Source organism: Emys orbicularis, chromosome 4 (genome assembly GCF_028017835.1).
Source record: "Emys orbicularis isolate rEmyOrb1 chromosome 4, rEmyOrb1.hap1, whole genome shotgun sequence".
In the NCBI taxonomy this organism is placed as follows: Eukaryota; Metazoa; Chordata; order Testudines; family Emydidae; genus Emys; species Emys orbicularis.
The window spans coordinates 145,875,601-145,898,848 of NC_088686.1; the positions used below are offsets into that span (position 1 = coordinate 145,875,601).

Consider the following 23,248-nt stretch of genomic DNA (forward strand, 5'->3'; position numbering starts at 1 on the left):
TAGGTTGGACATTAGGAAAAAGTTCCTAACTGTCAGGGTGGGTAAACACTGGAATAAATTGCCTAGGGAGGTTGTGGAATCTCCATCTCTGGAGATATTTAAGAGTAGGTTAGATAAATGTCTATCAGGGATGGTCTAGACAGTATTTGGTCCTGCCATGCGGGCAGGGGACTGAACTCGATGACCTCTCGAGGTCCCTTCCAGTCCTAGAATCTATGAATCTATGGATCTATGTGACAGAGATGTCTCTGAGCTGGCTGCCGGTCAATGTGTTTAGTAAAGATTTCCTTTTTGCAGTGTACAGGCTGCTTTCACTAAGGGCCAATTCTGTAATGCTGAGGGTCTGGGCTATGGCTAACTGTGGGCTAGAAATCTGGGCAGAGTCCACACTGGGATCATAATGATGCTGGGTACAATGGTGGTGTAACTTGGCTGTGACTAGCAGGGTTCTAACCCAGTCTTCCTGTGAATAGAAATTTCTTTTTCTAGAAATGGGCTTGACCACACACTCCCCCACAAGCCCTTATCAGGTCCCCTCCACCACATGACTCAAGGATAAGACACTGCAGCAGTAAACAGAGCACCCCTTACCTTTCAAATCCTCTGGGTTGTCAATAATGAAGTTTCCATTCCAAACCACAGCAAAATCCACTGCTAAGTTGCTTATGTCCATCCCGTCATAGAGATACTAAGGAACAAGATAAGAAAAATGTTTAGGGGATGTGCTTGGGAGGATGTGTCAGGAAGAGACACCAGGAAGGAAATTACATATATATATATATATTTATAACTAACAACTTTTTGCTTAAAAAACACATGATGATGTCTAAGTGACCAACAATTCTAACTCATTTCTAGGATCCTGCTTTGGGTCCACATGGTGAGACTCATTTCTCCTTGCCAGAGAAAGATAATTAAAATCAGCTGATGGACCCTGCAAGAGGTAATAGATTAATTATCCCAGACACACTGACTGTTCTCATAAATACAGCCCCACTATTTAATGAGACTAGACTGAGGCTCTACACAGTGGCACTTCTGCCCAGGAGACAGATTGGGCCAACTTTCCGTCTAACACCACACTCCCTCAATGTAATCAGGAATGTACAAATGTGCTGCAAAGATCTGACAACTTACTAAGGAAATATTTCAGTCAGTGCGCCCTATTCAGGGTGGAGAGGAGGGATTTTCTAAGTCACCAGTTCAAATCCAGATCAGGGTAGCACTGCCTGGAATGTATATGGGCGGATGCCCAGGAGCCATACAGATGAGTTTGGAGGTCTCAGACCATTCTCCTAGTAGACACTTCACAAGTGCCATAGTCATAATTAGCACATATTGGGCCCTATGCTGGCAGTCTTCGCAGATCAACCAATGACTCCAATTTTCCTACAAGGAAAATGTCAATGGGACTGTAAAAAGCAAGCATATTAAAGAAACCCCACCAAAACGCTTGACTGTTTAGTGTTCCCTTCCTCACAGATTATTTATCCACATCTGTTCCACATCAGCCTTCATGCTGTCGAGCAGAATGTGACCTGAATGGAATAAGTACAGGAGTAGGTCTCATGAGGTCCAGCGTTCTAATCCCAACTCTGACACTAGCTCCCTCTGCGGTCTTGGGAAGTCACTTAGGGCTTGTCTACACACACAAGTTGCACTGGTTTAATGTAGATCTACTTATACTGGTTTAGTGTGTCCATATACATTTACCAGCGTGAACTAAACATTACAAGCCTGGATTAAACAGATATCAAAGTGGCCTCACCCACATAGAGTTGCTCTGGTTTAACTAAGTCAGTGTAAAACCACACCTTTAGTTGTATTGGTACAACTTTGTGTGCAGACTGGCCCTTAAACTGTCTGCCTCCAGTTTCCCATTTGTATAAAAGGATAATAGGATTTCTCTAAAGCAGGGCTGCTCTGAGTATTTGTTAGGTAATGTTTATAAATCACTTTGGATAGGAAAAGGGCTATTTAGTATTATTACATTTATTATCTACCCTGCTATGGGGCCTACAGAGAGCTAGTGAGGCACAAATATCCAGGGAAATGTAAGACAATTCAGAACCTGATTAATAAGCTAGGAGTATCTGCATGGATTGTTAAAGTAGATCCTGAAGTTCCTGGTTCCACCATCTAGAACCAAGCAACTCTAGCTATCTGTCCATGCAGCTTTCTAAAACCCTCACTGATACATGACTAGAGATCAGAGACCCAAACTTCTTCACCCAGCCCTTTTTCCATTTGTAGACTAGTGTCTTCTGCAAACAAACACAGAGGCACTTCCTCTGCAGTTTGGAGAATGACCTTTGTGAAGAGCTGAGATCTGCATTGTGCTGTGAATGCAGCAGAACCTGGGTTTTGTTCCCTACCACGTGCAAGAATGACTGCAAAAAGCGAGAGCCTTCCCGCTAAGAAGTACGATGGTATTCTCTGTTAATGGTTCCAATGGTGTTCCTACAGCTTGAGAAGTTGCTGTAGAATCTCTTGGGCTTTACTTTCATGGGCTATGCCACGCTGCCACAATGCAGACCAAGTTGCAGTCGTTCCCTGTATGCATGTCTTCAGTGGTTTCATTCAGAGAATTTGTATCACTCTGCGGTGCCACGTCTGCTCCCCCAGCTGAGTCCCATTCCCCTCTTTCCTAGCATTGCACATTCCATTAAGCTGCGGTGACCTGGAATTTGACAGCTCTCTGATAAGAGGCCAATAATTCTCTCTCTCTCTCTCCTGTGTGAATTAGCTTGCCTTAACACCTTTGTTGTATTCTTCCCCCCACCTGTCCCTATCTCGCCTTCACTGACCCCCCACAGTCACTGGCAGATAAAGGACCTTCACCCAGCCAGTATTATAATTAAACACCTCACATGCCTACAGCAGATTCCCATCTGAAATTCAGGATTAGTTTAACCCCTAGATTTTTTTATTCCTTCTGCCTCCCCTCTCCCATTTTCCTTTCATCTTTTTTCTCTTCTAGTTAAATTCGCCTTATTCACAGTGTCTCCTCGTTGATGTCAACATTAGGGTGACTGCTGTGTTAGAGGTAGGATGGGTGGTTTAAATAAAATAAAGAGGCATCTCTAATATCGGTAAGTGGAAGCATTGCCTAGTGGTTAGAACACAGTGATGGGTGCCAGGAACAACAACTGATTCTAGGCCCAGGTCTAACACTGACTTCCTCTGTGGCCATGGGCAAGTTATGTAACCTCACTTAGTTCCCTCATCTGGAAGTAAAGATAACAATACTTACCTACCTCACAGCATGTGGAAGCGTTAGTCAATGGTGCAAATTCAGCCCAGGAGCAGGCTCTGCAGCTCCCTGATAACCTCATCCATTCAACTCTAAAGCTTCTGCATTCCAGGACTCACTTGCAGCATGGCCATTGGCTGTTGGGCCCCCTTTATCCTACCCCTCTCCCATCACTGCAGCCGCTCCCCTCTCTCACTCCAACAATCCCTTCCCTTCTCCCGCGTCAATCCCCAGAGCACCGGCTCCTTACCGAACTGTTCTGGCACTGGACGCTGGAGCTGTTGAAGCGCAGAGCTGGCACACGATGAATAACTCCTTGAATGTTGAGGACACATTCATACCCACGCTGGCCAGACTGGGGCTGGGGCAGGTTTCTGGCTTTCAGTGTGATGGGCTTCACCTCCCCTACTGGGATCAGAATCTCTTCTGTGGGAAACAGCTGTGGGCAGTCCTGGGAGGAGCAAACATGGAGACAAAGGTGCTCCAGTTATTAGGGGGCCATTTACCTTTATATAACATCAGGTCTGAACACTCCTGAACTCTGGGCATTTGGGACATTAACCTGGATCTAAATTGGATGGCTGTTTACCAGGCAGGGCAGCCAAACATCCCGCACTTGGAGTCCAGCATGCACCCCGGGATATTTGATCACAGACAATTCTCTTTGCACTCCTCAATCTGCCCACAAGACAGAAGATTAAGTGCAGGGAAAAATAACCTTCAGCAATATTTTCTGCGCAGGATATTTTCATTGCAGCCACACAAGAGGGGATGTTATTATTCAGGAAATATATTGAAGCATCATTGTTCTTCCTGGCTTGCTGTGGGCTATGCATTTTATCTCCGGAGACACAAACCCTGAGAGTACCCCCCACTCCTCTCTTCCCCCACAAGCTAGAGGCAATGCATTATCAATTGCTTCTGCTTCCCAACTCCAGCAAAACCCAATTTTACTGGGAGGTGGATTGGATCCTCCTAACTACACACTGAACACTCATTCTAGGTTTCCTTTTTAATCAGGTTTCATTCCTGGGGTGCACATCAGTGTCTGTTGCTTCAAAAACAGACTCATCGGCATGGGATATGCTTCCCTTTTGCGACCTGGTGCCACTTCTTTCTGTGTTTTAAATTAGCAAAATTATTTCTATATCCTATCAATTTCACAATCTGTAGCCCCAACTCCATAAACCTATTCCCCTCTTCTCTCTTACCCTACCCCATCATTCAACACCTCTGGCTAGTCTCCAACTGCCCAGCTGGACCTGTATGCAGCAACAGAGATGAGAGGGAAATGGGTTTTCCTGACCCATGAACATTTTTGAGATTTCAAATATTTTCCCATTCTGCATCCGGACAAAACTGAGACCTTTCAAAAGTTTTCACAAAAAACAGAGAGAGAGGGAGAGACTGACCCCTCCCAATATAGCCTATAGCCTGGTGGTTAAGGCACTGAGGCTAGGTCTACACTACAGCGGGGGGTCGACCTAAGATACGCAACTTCAGCTACGTGAATAGCGTAGCTGAAGTGGCGTATTTTAGGTCGACTTACCTGGCTGTGAGGACGGCGGCGAGTCGACCGCTGCCGCGCCGCCGTCGACTCCGCTACCGCCTCTTGCCACGGTGGATTTCCGGAGTCGACGGCAGAGCCATCAGGGATCGATTTTATCGCGTCTTCATTAGACGCGATAAGTCGATCCCCGATAGACTGATTGCTACCCGCCGATCCGGCGGGTAGTGAAGACGTGCCCTGAGATGGGATGTGGGAGAGCCAGGTCCAAGCCCTAACCACTGGACTACAGGTTATTCTGGGGTGGGCTCTTAATTCTCTCGTTTTGACTAGAAAGCCCATTCTGGACCCAAGAAACCTTTCTAACCAGAGTTTCATCAACACCAATCCTTACCTGCAAAAAGTTTTGGTTTCGATTAATTGACATTTTCCAATGAAAACCCCACGTATTGAGAAATTTCCAACTAGCTCTCTGCAGAAAGCCAAAGGGGTCACCAGTACAGATCCTCTCTTAGCTCAGTGACGCACGAGTGGGACTTCTGCCACCTGCAGCTGGGCCCGGAAGGAAGCTGAAGGGCTGAGGTGCTATTCCTGTATGTGAAGCCGCACCTTCCGCTCCCATCCACGCTGATGGGAAGACAGAGGTGTCCAAATGCTCAGAGATTTGGTTAAAATAAGCACCCTGAAGTTTAGGGCTGGGATTTTCAAGTAGACCCAAGGGAATTAGCACCCAAATCCCAATGAATTCAAATGGGAGATAGACACCTAACGCCCTTAGGCTCTTTAGAAAATCCCAGACTAGATGCTTCTATGAACTCATCTTGAGTCTGCAAAACTGGGTCCCAGCTCTACAGACTGGTAGAGATTGGGTAACAGTCCTGAAAGCCCGTCAGCAAATGCTAGCTGTAAAACAGATACCTGATTCACAAAGGGTCCAATTCTGCCATGCTTCCTCGCATGACATTCCCACTGAGCTCAGTGGGCATTCTGCGCGCTGACAGCCAATGCGTGTAGGATGGGGCCTCACCGAGGGGGAAACGAGGAAACAAAATCAGGCTGCTCTATGCATAGCAATCCTAGTTTACACCGGTACGTGAGGGGGATGAGTGGAAAGGTTGCACGCTTAGCGTGGATGCTCCAAAGCTCTCAGCGTACTGTGCAGGCAGTAAAACTGCCCACATGTATTTGCAGCTACATCCACAGATCACTGGAGATATCTCACCATGCCAGATATAAAGCAAAGCTAGCTAAGAAGATGCCAGCTCTCTAAAAGGATGAACTTTGATGTCGCTGGAAGCCAGGATGCCAACTCCCCTTCTTCCTCGCAAGCCTTCCTTCCTTTAGGCCTCAGGAACTTAAGCCCCTAACTCTTCTGGAAATGGCCCCTTTAGACTTCGTAGAGCTTCCTCAGATTAAGCCTGGAAACAGCAAACCCGGCCTGTCATCCTACAAAATCCTTCTGTTTCATAAAGGGAACCTATGATCCTGACAGGCAGGAGGGAAGGTGTTTCTCTGTGGTGGCTAAGTGATTCAAGCCAATGGACAGCACAAGCATTTCTCGATCCGGATTCAAGATTCTATTCACCTTCGGGATGGAATCTGGAGCTGTGCCAAGAATAAAACTCTCCTAGTCAAATGCAAATGGTCAGAGTGTTATAGAAAAAGCCCTAAAGCACCATCCTCCTGCCAGGTCAAAGTTACAGCAATTGGAAAAAACAACAAGGAGTCCGGTGGCACCTTAAAGGCTAACAGATTTATTTGGGCATAAGCTTTCGGGGGATATAACCTACTTCATCAGATGCATGGAGTGAAAAATACAGTAGGCAGGTGGCACCGGACTCCTTGTTGTTTTTGTGGATACAGACTAACACGGCTACCCCCTGATACTGAAGAACTGGAATTAATTTGCAAACTTGACACCATCAAATTAGGCCTGAATAAAGACTGGGAGTGGCTGGATCACTATAAAAAGTACTGTAATTTCCCCTCTGTTGATATTCACCCCTTCTTGTCAACTGTTGGGAATGGGGCACATTCACCCGGATTGAATTGGCCTCGTTAGCACTGGACCCCTCACTTGGTAAGGCAACTCCCATCTTTTCATGTGCTGTATATTTATACCTGCCTACTGTATTTTTCACTCCGTGCATCTGACGAAGTGGGCTATAGCCCACGAAAGCTTATGCCCAAATAAATCTGTTAGTCTTTAAGGTGCCACCAGACTCCTTGTTGTTTTTGTGGATACAGACTAACACGGCTACCCCCTGATACTTGACAGCAATTAGAAAGGAAACCAAGAAACCAGAGGGGACTCACAAAGTGGGAAGGGGGAGCTCAGCTGCAGCCCCCAGGGTTGGAGGGGGTGAGGGAACACACAGAAATTCCACTGCAGGCCTTTCCTGCTCCAGTCTGGAGAAACACACATGGAACTGAAAACGACAAAGCAGAGAATGGGCTCTTTTCGCCACAGGAACCAGCAGCCTGTCTCCTCGAGAGCTAACAGACTATGACAGATTCTGGGGAAGAGCCTAATATGGCCTGGGATTTAGAACTGGGCCCCCACTGTCTTGTATCTAAGAGTAAGGTAAATGGGTTCCTCTCCTAGAATGACAGAGATGAGGGGTTCCTAACAGCTACCGAGAGAGTGGTAAATGACCCCAGATGCAGCACCACACAGCCAGGGCCAAACAGAGAGGCAGTCTCCACCCTCATTGAGTTTAATGGCCCACTGTGGGGAGGTAATGGACTCCTTCCTGAGCTGCAGAGGCTTCCAATACTGACCAGAGATCCGGACAATGAGAGGACTCAAGTGAAGACAGGCCTGAATCCTGAATCATTTCACAAAACAAGTAAGCTTTGGGGGTCCTCAGCTTGAGCCGGGTGAAGTGAAAGTTATTTAATCTTTGAAATGTGCCCGATTTGTGAAGCTGGAAACATTTTATTAAATTCTCCATAGAAAACCAGACAAAAATATTTTCTCGGCGTTTGCATTAAATGAGCAAACAACAAATCAAAATGCCACCATGCCACAAACTGTGAATTTGGGAGGTGGTGGAGTCTCCTTCCTTAGAGGTTTTTAAGGCCCGGCTTGACAAAGCCCTGGCTGGGATGATTTAGTTGGGAATTGGTCCTGCTTTGAGCAGGGGGTTGGACTAGATGACCTCCTGAGGTCCCTTCCAACCCTGATATTCTATGATTCTATGAAAAGTGGCAGGAAAAGGTGATAGCCTCTATTTAAGCACGTGGCTGGGAGTCAAGAAGTCCTCAGTTCGGTTCCCATTTCCCGTCCCGGCCTGGTCTTAATAGCATTATTTAACATGTGTATTGTGGTAGAACCTGGAGGCCCCTAGTCAGGGATCAGGGCCCCATTGTGCTAGGTGCTGGACATACACACAATGACAAGACAGCCCAGGCCTCAAAGGGCTTCCAATGCAAGTGTCTGACGAGAGACAACAGGCGATTACAACGAACAGATGAAAGTAATTAACAAAACTTCACACTTCTGGGCACCTAGAGATGTCGTTAAATAATTTAAATATGCAGGATATCAACTGTACAAACAACATTTAGTAGTAAATATCATTACCCTCATTCTACAGATGGGCAAACAGACTCCATCAGGTGAAGTGATTCTTCCAAGGTAACATAAAACCAGGATTAGAAGCTAGGTCCCTAAATGCCAAGGCAGGATTATCTATCTACAGTATTTACATGCCCCCTACAATTGCAGTACCTGAGCACCTCTCAGTATTCAAAGTATTTGTCCTCACAACCTCCCTGTGAAGCACCGATGGAGGACTGATGCCCAGGAAAACCTAAGTGACTTGTCCTGTGTCACACAGGAAGTCTGTGTCACATCAGGGCACTGACCCAATGGGTCTGAGTGCCAGGCTAGTGCTCTGACCATTGGACAACCCTTTCTATCAATTAAACTAACTCATCGAGAGGCAAACACCACAAGAGCGTTGCCGCCAGGATCCGACTCTTTCCATCTATGCAAGGAGGAAACCCACGAATTTCATTAGCGACCATTAGGCAGGCCGAATGAATGCCCTGCCCAGCTCACAGCTATACTGACGGGATCTCATCTCTCCACTGACTCAGGCATGTTGTAAATGAGAAACAGACGCTGGCCAGTATGGGAGAGCCAGTAGCTTAAGTTGCTGCCTCGTAAACTCTTTTTTTAATGGCACTTTTCCCTGTATATTTTTTATTTTATTTCTAACAGGCCTTCCACGGATTAACAGCCAAGAGTGATTTTAAACTCCAGCAGAGGGGAAGACGGCCATCCTGGGGGGAAAAAATGACCGATGTAGTGACTTTACAAGCTGAAAGGGAATGCTTACTGTTTTAAGCATTGACTCTGACATAGCTAATACTTGGGTATCACAAGTTCAAATCACAGCAGGGCTGATTCAGCATTTATACGGCTAAGAATCATGCTGCAAGGGCTCTCTGAAGAGCTGTAGGCACTTAAGAGCTTGCGCAATTGTCTAAGACAGGGCTTTCCCCCAATGTCCTTGAACAAAAGTTCCTTCCTTGTCCTCTCTGTTGTGCATTATTAAGCAGAAACCAGCCTCCACCCCAGAGATGACTGCATTTCAGTGGGTCTGTATTTAGCTGCTCAACTCCCCACCCCATCAAAAAAAAAACCCAACCCAAAACAACCTTTAACTGTGTCGCTGCAGGAGAATCTCAATATTTAGCCCTGAAAAAATGAATATGTTATGGACCATTATCCTTCTTGGCAACAATCATTCACTAGACAAGCTGAGTGTTGAAGAAATTCTTTTTTCCTATAAAGGAGGAAAAAAACAGAACTCACATTTTTCATATCATATCTGTAGAGCTGAAATTGCTGGTAGCAAAAAATGTTCTACCATCATTAGAGGCAAGTAGGACATAATGGATTTTTTCTTTTAGCAAGGGTTTCACTGGGAGAAAAATGTCACATTGGGATACTGGGGAAAATAAAGAGTCAGTCAGATTATGAGTGCACTCTACTCTGGGGACAAGGGAAAAAGTGCAGCCCCTATATGTTGTTTGACAGCTACAATGATTGTATTAATAAGGGGACATAAAGTTTGGAATGGAGGGATATTCAGGGAGATTCCACATTACCAACAGCACAGGCACTTGTGGGGACCACATCGCTGCTGGCCGTTTTTACTGAATTTATCAGATGAGTGATTGAAGCTACAAAACCTGCAGGGGCTCATGGAGGGTGCTGAGTTTTCTCAGAAGTTGCATACATTACTGAAAGCACCATCGGGGCCGCTCCATTCCCTGTTTGTGCCAGTTCCAATCCCAATTCTCTGCTTTGCTTTCGGTTCTTTTAAAAAAATTGGTCGCTGCAATAATGCACAAGGTCATCTGTGCACACATGCGTTTGCATAGCCTACGCATGTGATGGAGCATATAGGTACGTGTCACTGCATTAATGCACCTGGGCACCTGCGCGTGTGTTTGTATGCTCTGTATACATGACTGGGTATCCAGGTATGGGTAACTGTTTTTGTGCAGACATGTAGACTTATATACAGTGTGTGTGCCTGTCCAGATACAGTCTCTCCTAACTTATCCATTATGAGTGAGTTTTTAATCACAATTATTTAGTTTGGGATACACTGCACACTGTACGAATACCTCTTCTATTGTTAATAAACTTCAGATGTTTATTGATGTTTTCCAGAAATTTCCTAAGGAGGGGTGTGTGCACGAGCATTCACATGCAGACCGCTTCCCTCTACTGGTTGGAATACAAAAAGCACAACTGGCACAAGCCCTATACAGCTGACAGCTAATGGAGATGCTCCTTTAACTCAAATGGCAGGTGCCTGTGCTGCTGCGGATGAGTTTTATCACTGCTGCCGCTATGAAGTTCTGAGTGTCCCTCGAGTGCTCCATAAAAGAGAAAGAGATGCTGTCAGCGGAATCCGTGATTGGTTCCATAAGTTTACTTTCTTTTCTCATTCATGAGAAGTAAATCCTGTAGTGAGTTAGAATGGGCATTAGTACCTCCACTCTCCAATGCAAGAGTGACGCATTTTATAGAATGTCCTGCCTATGAAATATCTACACACACAATTTACAGAGATGATCATATTTTATGCTTCTACTCCCAAAGATCCCAAAGGAACTATACAAATTCCACACCAATGAAATGCAGCGACCTCTGCTGCTCTTACTCAGGCAAACTACCCTAGAATTTTGGGGCATTTCCCTTGAGTTAGGCACTTATTTAGGGCTTTCCATATGAGGAGCATCAAGTAATTATGCACAAAAGTTATAAGCATTAACCCATGCTAAAACACTCAGACCTAGATCCTGCTCTTGCTGGTGCAAATCAGGAGCTGCTCCACTGATGTCAAGGGCATTGCCCCAGATTTAACCGAATGGAAAAGAGAACAGAATTTGGCCCTCAGAAGCCAAGCATGGAAAGAAGAAACTGAACTGATTCAGTGGTGGATTCTCACTGGTAAATTCTCTATTACATGACCTTTTGTCCTCTCTTTTGTGCTGTATGAATTCAGTTGCAACCTGTGTCTTGGCCTGTATTTTGTAAAGTGCCACATGTATTTACAGCACTGAGATAAGTAATAATAAATAATAATAAATTAAAAAACAGCAGTTTAGATCAGGTTATGTCTAAGCGGTGTGGTAGTGTAGATACTACATTGACGGAAGGGGTTTTCCTGTTGTCATTAATTCACCTCTCCGAGAGGCAGTAACTAGGTTAACAGAAGAATCCTTCTATCGACCTCGCTGTGTCTACACTGGGGATGAGGTTGACCTAAGTACGGTGCTCAGGCATGAAATGTTTCGCAGCCCTGAGTGATGTAGCTAGGTCAACCTACGTTTCAGGTGTAGACCAGGCCTTCTCCAGTGAATGTATCCCTTTGCAACCCGTGCCTGAGACGCAGTCCTGCCCCCATTGCAGTCAGCAGCAAAGCTCCCTTGACTTCAATGGGAACCGGATCAAATCCCTGCACTTTATCTTGTCATCCCCTGGAGTTTCAGATCGGTCTCTCCCACCCATCCCGCTATCACTATTTCCTGCGCCCCTGTTCCCAAACAATGACGAGCACTCCAGGCTCCAGCTGATACAAATCTAATGATTGAAAAAAATGTTACCAATAAACCCAACCACTCAGTTTCAAAGCTGGGAAGAGTTAATCCTCCTGCATAAGGCTTTTCATTGCTACTAGTTCTTTTTCCTGAGTAATTGCCAAATAGCTTCACCAAACTTGTCTCTCCAGGAGTCAGGCCTGATCCAAAGCACACTAAAGTCAATGGACAGACTGCCACTGACTTCAGATAAGGCCCCTAGTGTGCTCCTCCAGAGCGAACACATTCCCGCTCTTAGAGCCCATGTATTTAAAGGTAGGGATTTCAGTGTAAAAAAAGGAAGCTTCAGCTTTATATTATTTCTTGCAAGGAACTTTAAGCATCCCTGAAAGCACCAATAGGCACAATCAGTTGTAAAGACATCCCTCTAAAAGCAATAATAACTCAAACCTAAACCCGAAAGAGTCAGAATGGATATGAAATTTGGCTCTCTGTAAGCTCTCAAAGCCTGAGACACTCCATCTCCCTGATTCAGCATCTCACACATGGAAATGACATTATCTGCACACAGTGGACATCAAAGAGGGAATGGATCCCACATCCTGGGAAACTAATAGGATTTATTTGGTTCTCTCTCCCCACTGGGACGGGGCGTAAGAATGTATTTATGTATCTACAACCCTCTCTGTCTGCATGTTTTATACATTTACACAGACATATTTTATACCCATAATCACCACACACACGCACAAAACCCCAGCCTCCTCACACACATTAAAATCATGTTATAGGTCCAATTTGAGTCTGCAGAAGTGGGGAAATTCAGCTCAAGGCTCCATCTGTTTTGCCTCGGGGGCTAAAGCCATATAAAGTGAGACAGTCAGTGCTATGAAATCCCTCTGCGGTCTCATCTCAGAAAGCCCTTGTTTTTGTGGATGCAGGTGGGCCCCAGGCCTCTGTATTTTCAGCACCTTGAGCAGGGATATTTAACCATGCGACATGTATTGATATTAATGAAAGTCATGTGGCTTAAAAAAAAACCACTGAGGAATTAAGTAGTTTGTTGCTTTAATTCTTAGAGAACTGGAAACTGTTTTCTAAGGGGTTTGATTGGCTGCGAGGGGATGCTCCACCTGGGATGAAGGGCAGTTTCTGGCAGATGTCATAAATCAGGATCAATCAGCTCTGTCATCAATCAGCTCCTCTTGGAAAAGCGGCTCTGTATTACTGTTATCGTGGGATTCCATGCTTACTGTGGCAATGACTCCAGATCAAATGTGCCCCGTTTATAAGCAATATGATTTTTTAAAGGCTCAGTACCACAAATTCAAACTGAGAGTCAACACGCTGAGTTCTTTCCTTCTCATGCATCATCACCAGCAACAGAGGTTCTGCAGGCCAAATTCCACCCCTCAGTGACACTGGGCCAACCCAACTGTCTTCAGATTAAGCTATCAGAGACATCTGTGCCAACTACCATCCGCCAGCAGGCAAGATTGCATGGGTGTAGTTGCTTAACCCAGTAATCAGGTTAGAGTAAACAATTCTGATGATGGTGCAAATGGAGGAATAGCAAATGGAGGAATAGCATCCAGGTCACTCCCTTGAGCAGCAGGAAAAAGCAGCACAAGATTACTTTAGTCATTATAGCCAGCAGATCTGACTCTGAACATGAGCTGGGAGCAAATCTGTGATACGAAGAAGCCATTTCACAAAGTCACCTTGCATCGTGGAACCCCATTTTGAGGACTCTGGGTTCTATTTGCTCTTTAACAGAAACTGACAACTCCTTGTAGCATCAAAGGAGTCGCATGAATGAATCCTGTTGGAAAATAGATCCCCAAGGACCAGAAATATCTGAGTTTTTCCCCCTCGGAAACAGCAAATTAAATTAAACTTAAAACATGAGACTAGTTCTAAACCCATGCGAGAGTGTGTGCGTGCAAACGCTTCTGTGAGAGCAAGTGTGCATAGGTGTGAGAGTGGGCCTGCAGCATGTGCTTCTCTTTGGCCATCCTGCCTTCATGCAGGCAGTTCTGGCTACAATATTGTTGCTTATGTTCTGTTTCCAAGACAATAAGCCCTCTGTTATGAAGGCAATGATGTCTGTGAGCACCAACTTTTTACTAGGGCCCAGTGAGATCATTGTGATCTGAACTGTGTTAAGTGAGGAAACTTTTTCCCAGATAATTATCTGACCCCAGGAATTTGCAGGAGTGAAGTGCCCATAATAAAGGCAGTAGGAATACATTTCATTTCCTTTTTTTAAAAAGGCAGACAAATTAGCCTTTGGTGTTTGCATTTGCATGTGTGTTCATGGGTGCAGGGTAACCACAATGAACAGTGGACCATCCGCATTATTATCATTACCCCGCATCAAAGGTAATCACAGAAAGGCATCAGACAGCACATAGCCTGGTTCTTACCAATGGAAGCTAAGAGAAGATCCACCGGCTAAACGAGATAGAGGAAGAGCGACAGAGACCTAAGGAAAAGGCCTCCCTATAATAGAAATAGGAAGCGGTCCTCTAATTCCTGTGATTAGAGGAGAAATGGACTCCTGGATCCTGGATCCTATTCCTGATTCTACCACACACTCACTGTGTGACCTTGGGCCAGTCACGTCCTCGCTCTATCTCCAGTTCCCCACGTGTAAAACTGGGAAAATAAAATACCCTACCTAACCCTACCAAGGGTTTTGAGATGACTGGACTGAACGTGCTGTGGAAGTGTAAAGCATAATTGCAAAGCCATGGAAAAGAGAGAAAACGCTGAGCAGGAAGGGAAGGAAAAAAATCACATCACTAAAGAGTAGCAAAAGCAAAGATTCTTGCTCTCTCTTGCTCCCTTGAAAGGAAGTTACTTGGTTTTGTACCAGGATGGTAAAGCTTTCACTTTGTCTCCAGGGTGGGAGTTTCTCCTCAGGCATCTTCACACTCTGCTGCTTGAAACACTTCTTTGAGGTAAGTGCCTCCTCTCGTCAATTCTTGTAAACGGCTGACAAAGGCGGCAGCACCTGTTCACAATTACCTTCGCTGGTCTCTTCACCGTTGCTGATCCCCCACTGATGTACGCACACGTGTAACTCGTTTATGTTTCTTACTTTGTATTACACGACTCTTGGCATCATTTTAACCAGAGAGGCACACGGGTTGCTTTAGTCTCGCATTACTTGTTGATTTCATTAGCAGCCCAATGAGCTTCTAAAAAGCGATAAAGGGAACTTTCATGGCTCAGTGTTTTGCTCTCTTCCCTCTCACTTCCTTAGTCATTTCATCCTGGTTTTCAGAAGCTCGCCCCATTCAAAGCATTTTAGCCTCAGGGGAGCCATAAATCAAGTAAAAGCTGGCAGCCCCAGTGGCCACTGGCTGACCTCAGGCAAGACATTTTGTGGCCCTCTGTCGGAAGGACACTCCATAAACATGTGCCTGCTGCAGATGTTGTGAAGACACAGGCCTGGTCTACACTACGACTTTAATTCGGATTTAGCTGCTTTAATTCGAATTAACGCTTGACCCGTCCACACAACGAAGCCATTTAATTCGAATTAAAGAGCCCTTTAATTCGATTTCTGTACTCCTCCTCGACGAGAGGAGTAGCGTCAAAATCGGTATTGTTAATCCGAATTAAGGTTAGTGTGGCCGCAATTCGATGTTATTGGCAATTAGATGTTATTGGCTACCCACAATGCAACGCTCTGGAAATCGATGCTACTACGGTAGCTTGGACGCACACCACCGAATTAATGGTGCCTAGTGTGGCCGAATACATTCGAATTTATAAAATCGGTTTCCTAAATTCGAATTATATAAATTCGGATTAATCCTGTAGTGTAGACATACCCACAGATGTAGAAGCAGTAAAGGCATGGACCAAAAGCCTGCCAGAATGGCAGAGATCATCACAATTGTTATTTCTAAAGGCAGCCACAGCTGTACTCAGCACCTCCCAAAATAGAAAGAAGATGTGATCCTTGCAGAGGAGTTTACAAGCTCAGAGCAGACACCACAACGGGCTGTGAAGTGTCATTGTCCTGGCTAACAACCCGGCAGTGCATGTGGTGCCTGCAGTGGAAGGAGCTAACAGCTGCTTTGTCCTGATCTCACAGAAGTGGGACTATTTCTTTGTTCGAGGAGCAGAAATCCCAAATCAAACCATTATCCAGTCAGGCCACAGTCAAAAAATTCAGACCTGGAAATGCAGCCCAGTCGATAAGCCTCGGGGATTCCTCCTGCCAGCTCTGCAATTGACTTGCTTTGTGATTTTGGAAAGCCACTGCAGCTCTGTGTGCCCCATATATAAAATGGGGTTAGTGATGCTCGCCCACTTTTGAGATCCTTGGATGGACAGTACTAAGTGAGTGCTGATTATTAGTTAGTCTGAATGTACTCAAATCTCAGAGGTGGGATCAATTCAGGCCCATCGCTATTGTTAGATGACATTTTCCTGCTTTGTTCTTATTTGCTACTGCCTCTGCACATCCGGGGACCAGCTGAGACCAGACCAAACACAGAGAAAAATGGGACAAGAGCACAGCTCTTTGCCAGAGAAACAGGAGAACCTCTTACAAACCTCAGATACGCCAACCATATCACACACTGCTCCACAGAATGGCCGGGTCAGCTCAGAACAGAAAAAGCCCAGTAAGAAAACATTTCCTAACCCAGTCCCAATACCTCAGAAACATTGATCCGTCCTTCCTGAAATGAGCAAGTTGTGGGGTCATGAGTGCAAAGGTTCCGATATTTGCACCAATGGCAGCGGAAAGCGCTGTTCACGCAAGACAGGCACCTGTAGAGCCAGAGAAAGAAATAAGGTCTGTGTTACAGAGATGATTATCGGGAAATGAACTTGGCATTGGAACAGACAGGACTATCCATCGGAATATACACAGGTTTATACATACGAAGATATGCTCCTGGCAGAAAACTAAGACAAAATCGCTAAAAAATCAGGGACCCAATAACCTGCATGCCAAACACGGCCTCAATTATTTGCTCCTATTTCTGCATCCCTCAACAGTTTCATCTATTTAGACTGGAAGTTCACTGGGGCAGGGAACAGTGGCGTAGCCAGGTGGAGGGAACAGGGGGAGCATAAAAAAAAGGTGCCACCCGCTGTGGTGCTTTTACTGACGGGGCGGTGCTTTTACTCACCCGGCGGCGCTCCAGGTCTTCAGCGGCACCTCGGCGGCGGGACCTTCACTTGCTCCGCAGGTCTTCGGCGGCATTTCCTTCAGTGCCGCCGAAGACACCCGGAGCGAGTGAGGGCCCGCCGCCGAAGTGCTGCCGGGTGAGTAAAAATGAAAAAGGCGCCAAGATGCTCAGTGGGGGAGCAGCTGCTGCCCCGCTCCCCCCCTAGCTACGCTACTGGGAACAGTGGACGTACGTATCTGTGAGGTGCCTAGCACACTTTTGGCACTACAGAGGTAACAGATAATAATGCAATGTTAAGTTTAAGAAATCAAGCACTCTAAAGCCCAGGATTCTGCCCCTCATGCTCTAAAATATAGCCAGTCTTTACATGACTTATTAATACAAGCTGAAGCATTTTTCACAACATGACATAAGGTACAAGAAAAAACAATACAGTGCAATCTTGACTGATTTTAAACCTCAATGGTATCTACAAACAAGCCAGGTTTGAAGAAAATTGGCTCACTTGTTTTAAAAAATTGGAAATATTTAAAGTCATCAACTGTAAACATTTCTATTTGGCCTTTTTCACTCCAATTCAAACCTGGAGCACATTAGATCGCTCGGGGCATAGCAAGCATCTGCGCTTGATGTCGGATGAGGCCAATGGTGCAGGACATGGTTTTTGACATGGGGTGAGCCTGCCAGTCCAGGAACTGGCTGAGTATTTACTACCTCACACCTCCTAATCTGCTGACAATGAGCTGGGTGGCTCATAACAATTGTTGATATTTGCAATAAAACTTCCTTTGGTCTCAGAAGTGGCTCTCCTATGTGACAGGCCATTTCTTAGAGCAGGTCTATACTAGGAAATTAGGTCGGTATAACTACATTGCTCAGGGGTGTGAAAAATCCACACACCCCCAGTGACACAGTCAAACCAACCTCCCCCACCCTGTAGACAGTGGCTAGGTTGACAGGAGGATTTTCCCCTCGCCCTAGCTACCGCCTCTTGGGGAGGTGGAGTATCTATGCGACAAAACTCCTCCAGTCAGTGCGGGTAGTATCTTCATCGACGTGCTATCGCGGCGCCGCTGCAGCATTTTATGTGTAGACAAGCCCTCGGTGACTGTCCATTGTCAGCATTTCGTACGGTTTCCAGGGATCCTCAATGACCCAAAGGCATGGACTGTGTGACTGAAGGGGGGATATGCACCCCTGTTTGTGCACTGGACAGACAGCCAATGGTCTGTTATTTTCTTTCTAAAGTTACTGTCACTAAAATGCATATTTAATGGCTTCTCCTTTTTACTTCTGAGTTGTATTTTCCTTCTTAAGCATCTGTAATGACCTTAATAGCTAAGGAAGCTTATTCGAATCATGAAAATGCAAATCTGGGAAGCAATATCAAGCGCCGTGAGCTTATTTAATTACTCCTTTATTTGACCCATTTCTGTCTCCATTTCGGTTTGCCGCACTCCTGCCCTCCCACCTTGGACCTGACCTTTAGCTTTCCGATCTGGGGTAGAAGGGGCGCTCTGCTTGGCTTAGCACGGCTGAGATTACAGGAGGAAGGTCATTCTGATGATCAAGCCCAAGAGTTTGGTTAGGCGCCTGTCATTGTAATGTGTGGTTTTCTTGTTGCTGCCTCAGCTCCACTCTGTCTCAGCTGGGAAGGGGCAAAGGTTGGACAGGGAGTCGCAGACAAGTGACTTCTTGAAAGCTCATCCACAGTGAGTGCCTCGGCTCTTTCATGAGGAGAGTTTCTCACACAGTCGCTCCCTCACCCCAGCAAAGTCCCCTCAGAAAGCAGTTTCCACACAAAAAAAAAAGGGTCCTCTTTGCTTCTAAACCAGGAAGCATCCTTGCCCCACGGCATCTGGGAACCTCTCACTCTGAGAAAGGGCTTAGTCCCTGCTAGAAATGGGCCCCAAACCAGAACCATTTATCAGATTCCCCAGCCCTCCCTTGAACTTTGTGGGGCACTTGCATTAATGGACCCCAGATCCAAACCATCCCAGCTTTTAGGCTTGCAAAACAAGAACCCAACTGATGAGGGTTAGCATAATCACTCCACCCCTACAGACTGCCCCCGTTCGACAATGTACTACACACAGTTGGACGTGCCATCTGTGAGAAACAGCAGAGTTCAGCACACTGCACCGTCCATAACCCAGAGAAGGAAAAGTCATTCCCCACACCGCTATGCAGCCAGAAGGGGCAGAGTATCCTCCGCTCCCGAAGTTTGGCAATGGGCACTAAGCCATTTTTAGGTCTGTCTCATCCAGGGGCTATGAGCTGGCTTTCTCTCTCTCACTTGATTAGTGAGCTTTCTTCCAGCATGCCTGACTCATGCCCCTGGTGAACTCAGACAGCAGCGCAGGGCAGTGTAGATTTTATGGAAGACACAGTTCCACATGATGGGGATCTCTTGGTTTCTCTCTGTCGCTGACGACCCTGAAAGGTCAAACTGCCAGCATCAAGCCAGAACCTCCCCCAGCGCGTGACTGAAAATCTTATTCCTCTTCTGTTTTAAGAATTAGTCACTTATGCCATCTCTGACCCCTGGTGTAATTTCCTGTTAGAAAGGGATGAGGGCAGAGTAGACCTATTGCCTCATCTGGTTCAAATCTCCACTCCTAGGTAAGGTTAGGAGCAGCAGGAACTCCAGCCAGATCTCCTGAAGGGACATCCTTGTTCCAGCCAAACTGGTGGCAATTCAGGGAAGAGCAACAAGACTGCATAAGAGACTTGAAGGACGGATTTACAAGGAGGGGAAGAGAAAGGTAGCTAAAATCCATTACGCTTGGCTAAGGGATGAGGAAGTGGGGACATCACTGTCTACAGGGATATGAAAGTACAGGGGAGAGCATGCAGTCTGGATTTGCCGATGGGCTATAACTGGGAGTAATGAGACCCATCTATCGAGGGACTCATATGGGCACTATCTCTGTAGTGCCTGAGCTGAAGTTAAAGGCAAAATGTAGGCTGAATGCCAGGAAACGACATGAAAGCCAAGCCTATTAGACTGTGGAAGAGTCTCCCAAAGGAGTGGGAGAAGCCCCATTACCCGGGTCTTGAAAACTAGGCTGGACAAAGCAATGCTGAATAGAAAAGGAGACGACCCTGCTTGGACACTCCCTGGCCCCTGCCAGCAGGATAAAGCAGGCAGGGCTAACAGAGCATTTCCAGCTCTCACTTCTACCATTCTGGAGCCAGCTGTCCAATCCCTGGCAGTAGGAGCTGCTTCCCCAGCAGAGCAGTTCAGGCCTGCCTTTCATTAGCTGGTCTTTGGCACGGTATTCACAGTCTCCCGTGTCCTGCACATGTTTCACTTTGGTTGTGCGAGGTTTCGGTTTGTCTGTTCCCACTGAGATATCTATAAACACTTCAGAAATTTTAACAAACCTCAGCCAGCAGCGTTCTGCCTCAAGGGCTTCCGGGGGAATGGCTGCTGTGGGGAACACGCTGCTGCACTGCTCAGCCATCTCAAGAGCAGATTGAGAGCCAAGAGGCACCTGTGTCTACTGTCTGCCCTGCCTGAGGCAATTGACAGGGCCTGCACTCGCCTGCTAGGATCTTTTACTGTGAAGCTGAAAGGAGCTCAGAGCTTTGTGGGGCTTCTCTGGCCTGATCTTAGGGGAAGGAGACACAGCAAAGGCGCCATCTCTAGTAGAAACATTTTCTCCCTGTGTGTCTGAAAAACAAGCTGAACAGCAAACCCCAGCCTAGTTCCCTTCACTGCACTCCTGTGCTCTCCTGGCACAACCACCCTGCCCCATCCCCCTTTGTCTTCCTTTTGAGAGTCGACAACAGAACACATCCCTCCGCTGCCTTAGCGGTTTATGGAGGGAAAGGCCTCTGAGTCTCCTATAGATACTTGGAGCTGCTTTATAGGGAACTCCCAGGCACTTTCTTCTCTCCCTTTCCCCCAGCTGCCTGTGAGTAAGGATGGAGTTGAGCTCACAGTTGCAGGATCATGCAGCTTGGGGGCACCAGCAGGTCAAGCTTCTTTCAGACACATTCATTCTCTGCTAAGGCAGATAAATCTTGGTGCTTTCGGAAAAGTTTCCACATGATGGGGATCTCTTGGTTTCTCTCTGTCGCTGACGACCCTGAAAGGTCAAACTGCCAGCATCAAGCCAGAACCTCCCCCAGCGCGTGACTGAAAATCTTATTCCTCTTCTGTTTTAACCCTCTGTGCTGCCCCACAGAAATTTGGCCGATGTCCATCTTGGTGGCACAAGAAGGGCTCTTGGTGGCACAATACACCTCAGAGCAGTTCTGTAGTCTGGCACGGCACACTGGGTGTCCTGGGAGGAATCCTGTCTCCCTGGGGTGTGTATCAGCTGTGGCACTCAAGAGGTTAATAAAGAAACCCATTCCACTATGTACTTAGACAGCAGGCCCCATTGGGGGGTGGGGGGAAGAACCAGGGGCCTGGGTCTGGGATGCTGGTAGGGAGGGAAAGTGGGAAAGGAGGGAGAGGGTGTCTTACAATTGGTGAGCACTGCAGTTGTAGAATTTGAACTCCGTGCTGACGAACATCTTGCCTGTCTCCTTGGATTTCAGCTGGAGCTCCAACCCAAACCAGTCTGGAAAGAGAGGAGGGGAGGGGGATTACACCAGAAATAATGGCGATTGCAATGGACGAGGTACTGGTTTTCTCTCAAGGCAGGCTTGACGATTCGCTGAGCCCCCCCACTTCTGGTGTGGTGTGGAGAAAATCAAGCACCTCTGGTCCCACTGGTGCACTAGGACACCAGGCTGCACCGGGTCTCTGAAAGCTAAGGGTCTCTGAGCAGCCAATAATCCACACACTGTGTATCCTCTGGGGACGTCCATGGAACATGCCGTGCTGTTCCATGGCTGGCCAGTGGAAGCTGCTATGAGAGCATGACACGGCCTCTCCCAAAGCTCCTGGGAAGCTGAGCCAACTGGCTCCATGAACCACCCCCCACAGTCAAATCACACCTAATGAGGTGGGAAAACACACTAGAGAGGTAGGTTCGCACTCCACCTTAGGTCACAAGTGAAATGAGTGTGGTGGTCTCATCACATTCCCTAGAGGAGGTTTCCCTTCAGCATAAACTCACAACAGGACTGGGGATAATTCACAGTCTATCCTGAAATGCAGCCCAGGATGGGATGTTGCAGGCAAGGACTGGAGGGCATTAACAGAGCTAAATAAGAGGCTCACCACTGGAATAATCAAGAATAAACTGCACTAGCTGAGCTGTGCGAGGGAGGTTTGCTCTTCACTTTCCTAGCTCTCTCCAAGCCCCTAACTTTCATGAGCACTCAAATTCAACATAACATTTTACATATAGGAAAATATCAGCAGGAAAGCACAGATGACACCTGGAAGCGCGCCAAGGAGAAAATGAGTTTAAAACAAGTAGCATTCTGGTTCTGGAGAGAGGGAGAGGGGGAATATGACAGCAGTGACATTAATGAAGAAACAACCCAAAGATCAAAACCAAAAAATAGAAACCTCATCCACCTACTCACAGCGACTGAGTCAGGCCTGAGTGCAGCAACCCCCACACTTTCACCTCCCACATCTGCCTAGCATGAAGGGTGAGTTCCCTGGTGGGATGAGAGACAAGGTAGCTGGCTTGAAGATTCACCAGTTATTGGGGTTTCTTGGGCACAGCCTATATCCTGAGGATCTGGGTTGTTACCGGATAGCCACCTCCGACCCCATTCCTGGATGGTTTGTCATCCCGCACAGCATCACCGGGGTTCAGGCAGGATTGATATACAGCCCAGCTGTGGTCTGCTCTGCTCTGCCTGGCAGCTAGATCTAGACCTGCTCGGCACTCGCTGGCTCCTCTCCCCCATAAGGTGAATACACAGGCGAAACGCAAGGCCACCAGGCAATACTCCAATCATGAAATCAGCTCACCTTGGTCCACAGGAATGGCGGGGACATCTTTAGGGGCCGGTGAAACGCAGACAACCTGGCTGCCGGAAACTTGGCCTTCCACCTCAGTGAGGTTTCCAAACAAACAGGTAATTCCAGCTGACAGGTCTGGAGCATCACTCACCAGCAGGCTGAGCTGGAACAAGGGAAAAGGAGAGAAAAAAAAAAATACAACCAAGATCCCATTAGCTGTCAGAACTACCCAGAGTTCCCTTTAGATTTTCAGCACCTGCTGCTTCTCTGTGGAGCATCAACCCTACGCAGAGAAAAAGACCAGACATGTAGCACGCAGCCACTCCTTTCACTGTAACCAGAGGAGGAAAGGTGGACAGTGTTGCAATTTTTTTCTCCACTCATAT

At 46.7% G+C, this 23,248-nt stretch overlaps 1 protein-coding gene across 1 annotated transcript in view; it reads right to left on the minus strand.

The window, feature by feature from the left end:
* The window catches only part of PLXNA2 (plexin A2), a 282,077-nt gene that overhangs the window by 83,271 nt on the left and 175,558 nt on the right, over window positions 1–23,248 (minus strand). Inside the window, exons 6-10 of the mRNA XM_065404089.1 lie at window positions 22,872–23,025; window positions 21,462–21,558; window positions 16,505–16,619; window positions 3,504–3,704; window positions 592–688 (exon numbers count right to left, since the gene is read on the minus strand). Coding sequence (XP_065260161.1) covers window positions 592–688; window positions 3,504–3,704; window positions 16,505–16,619; window positions 21,462–21,558; window positions 22,872–23,025 — 664 coding nt within the window. The remainder of the gene's footprint in view (window positions 1–591; window positions 689–3,503; window positions 3,705–16,504; window positions 16,620–21,461; window positions 21,559–22,871; window positions 23,026–23,248) is intronic.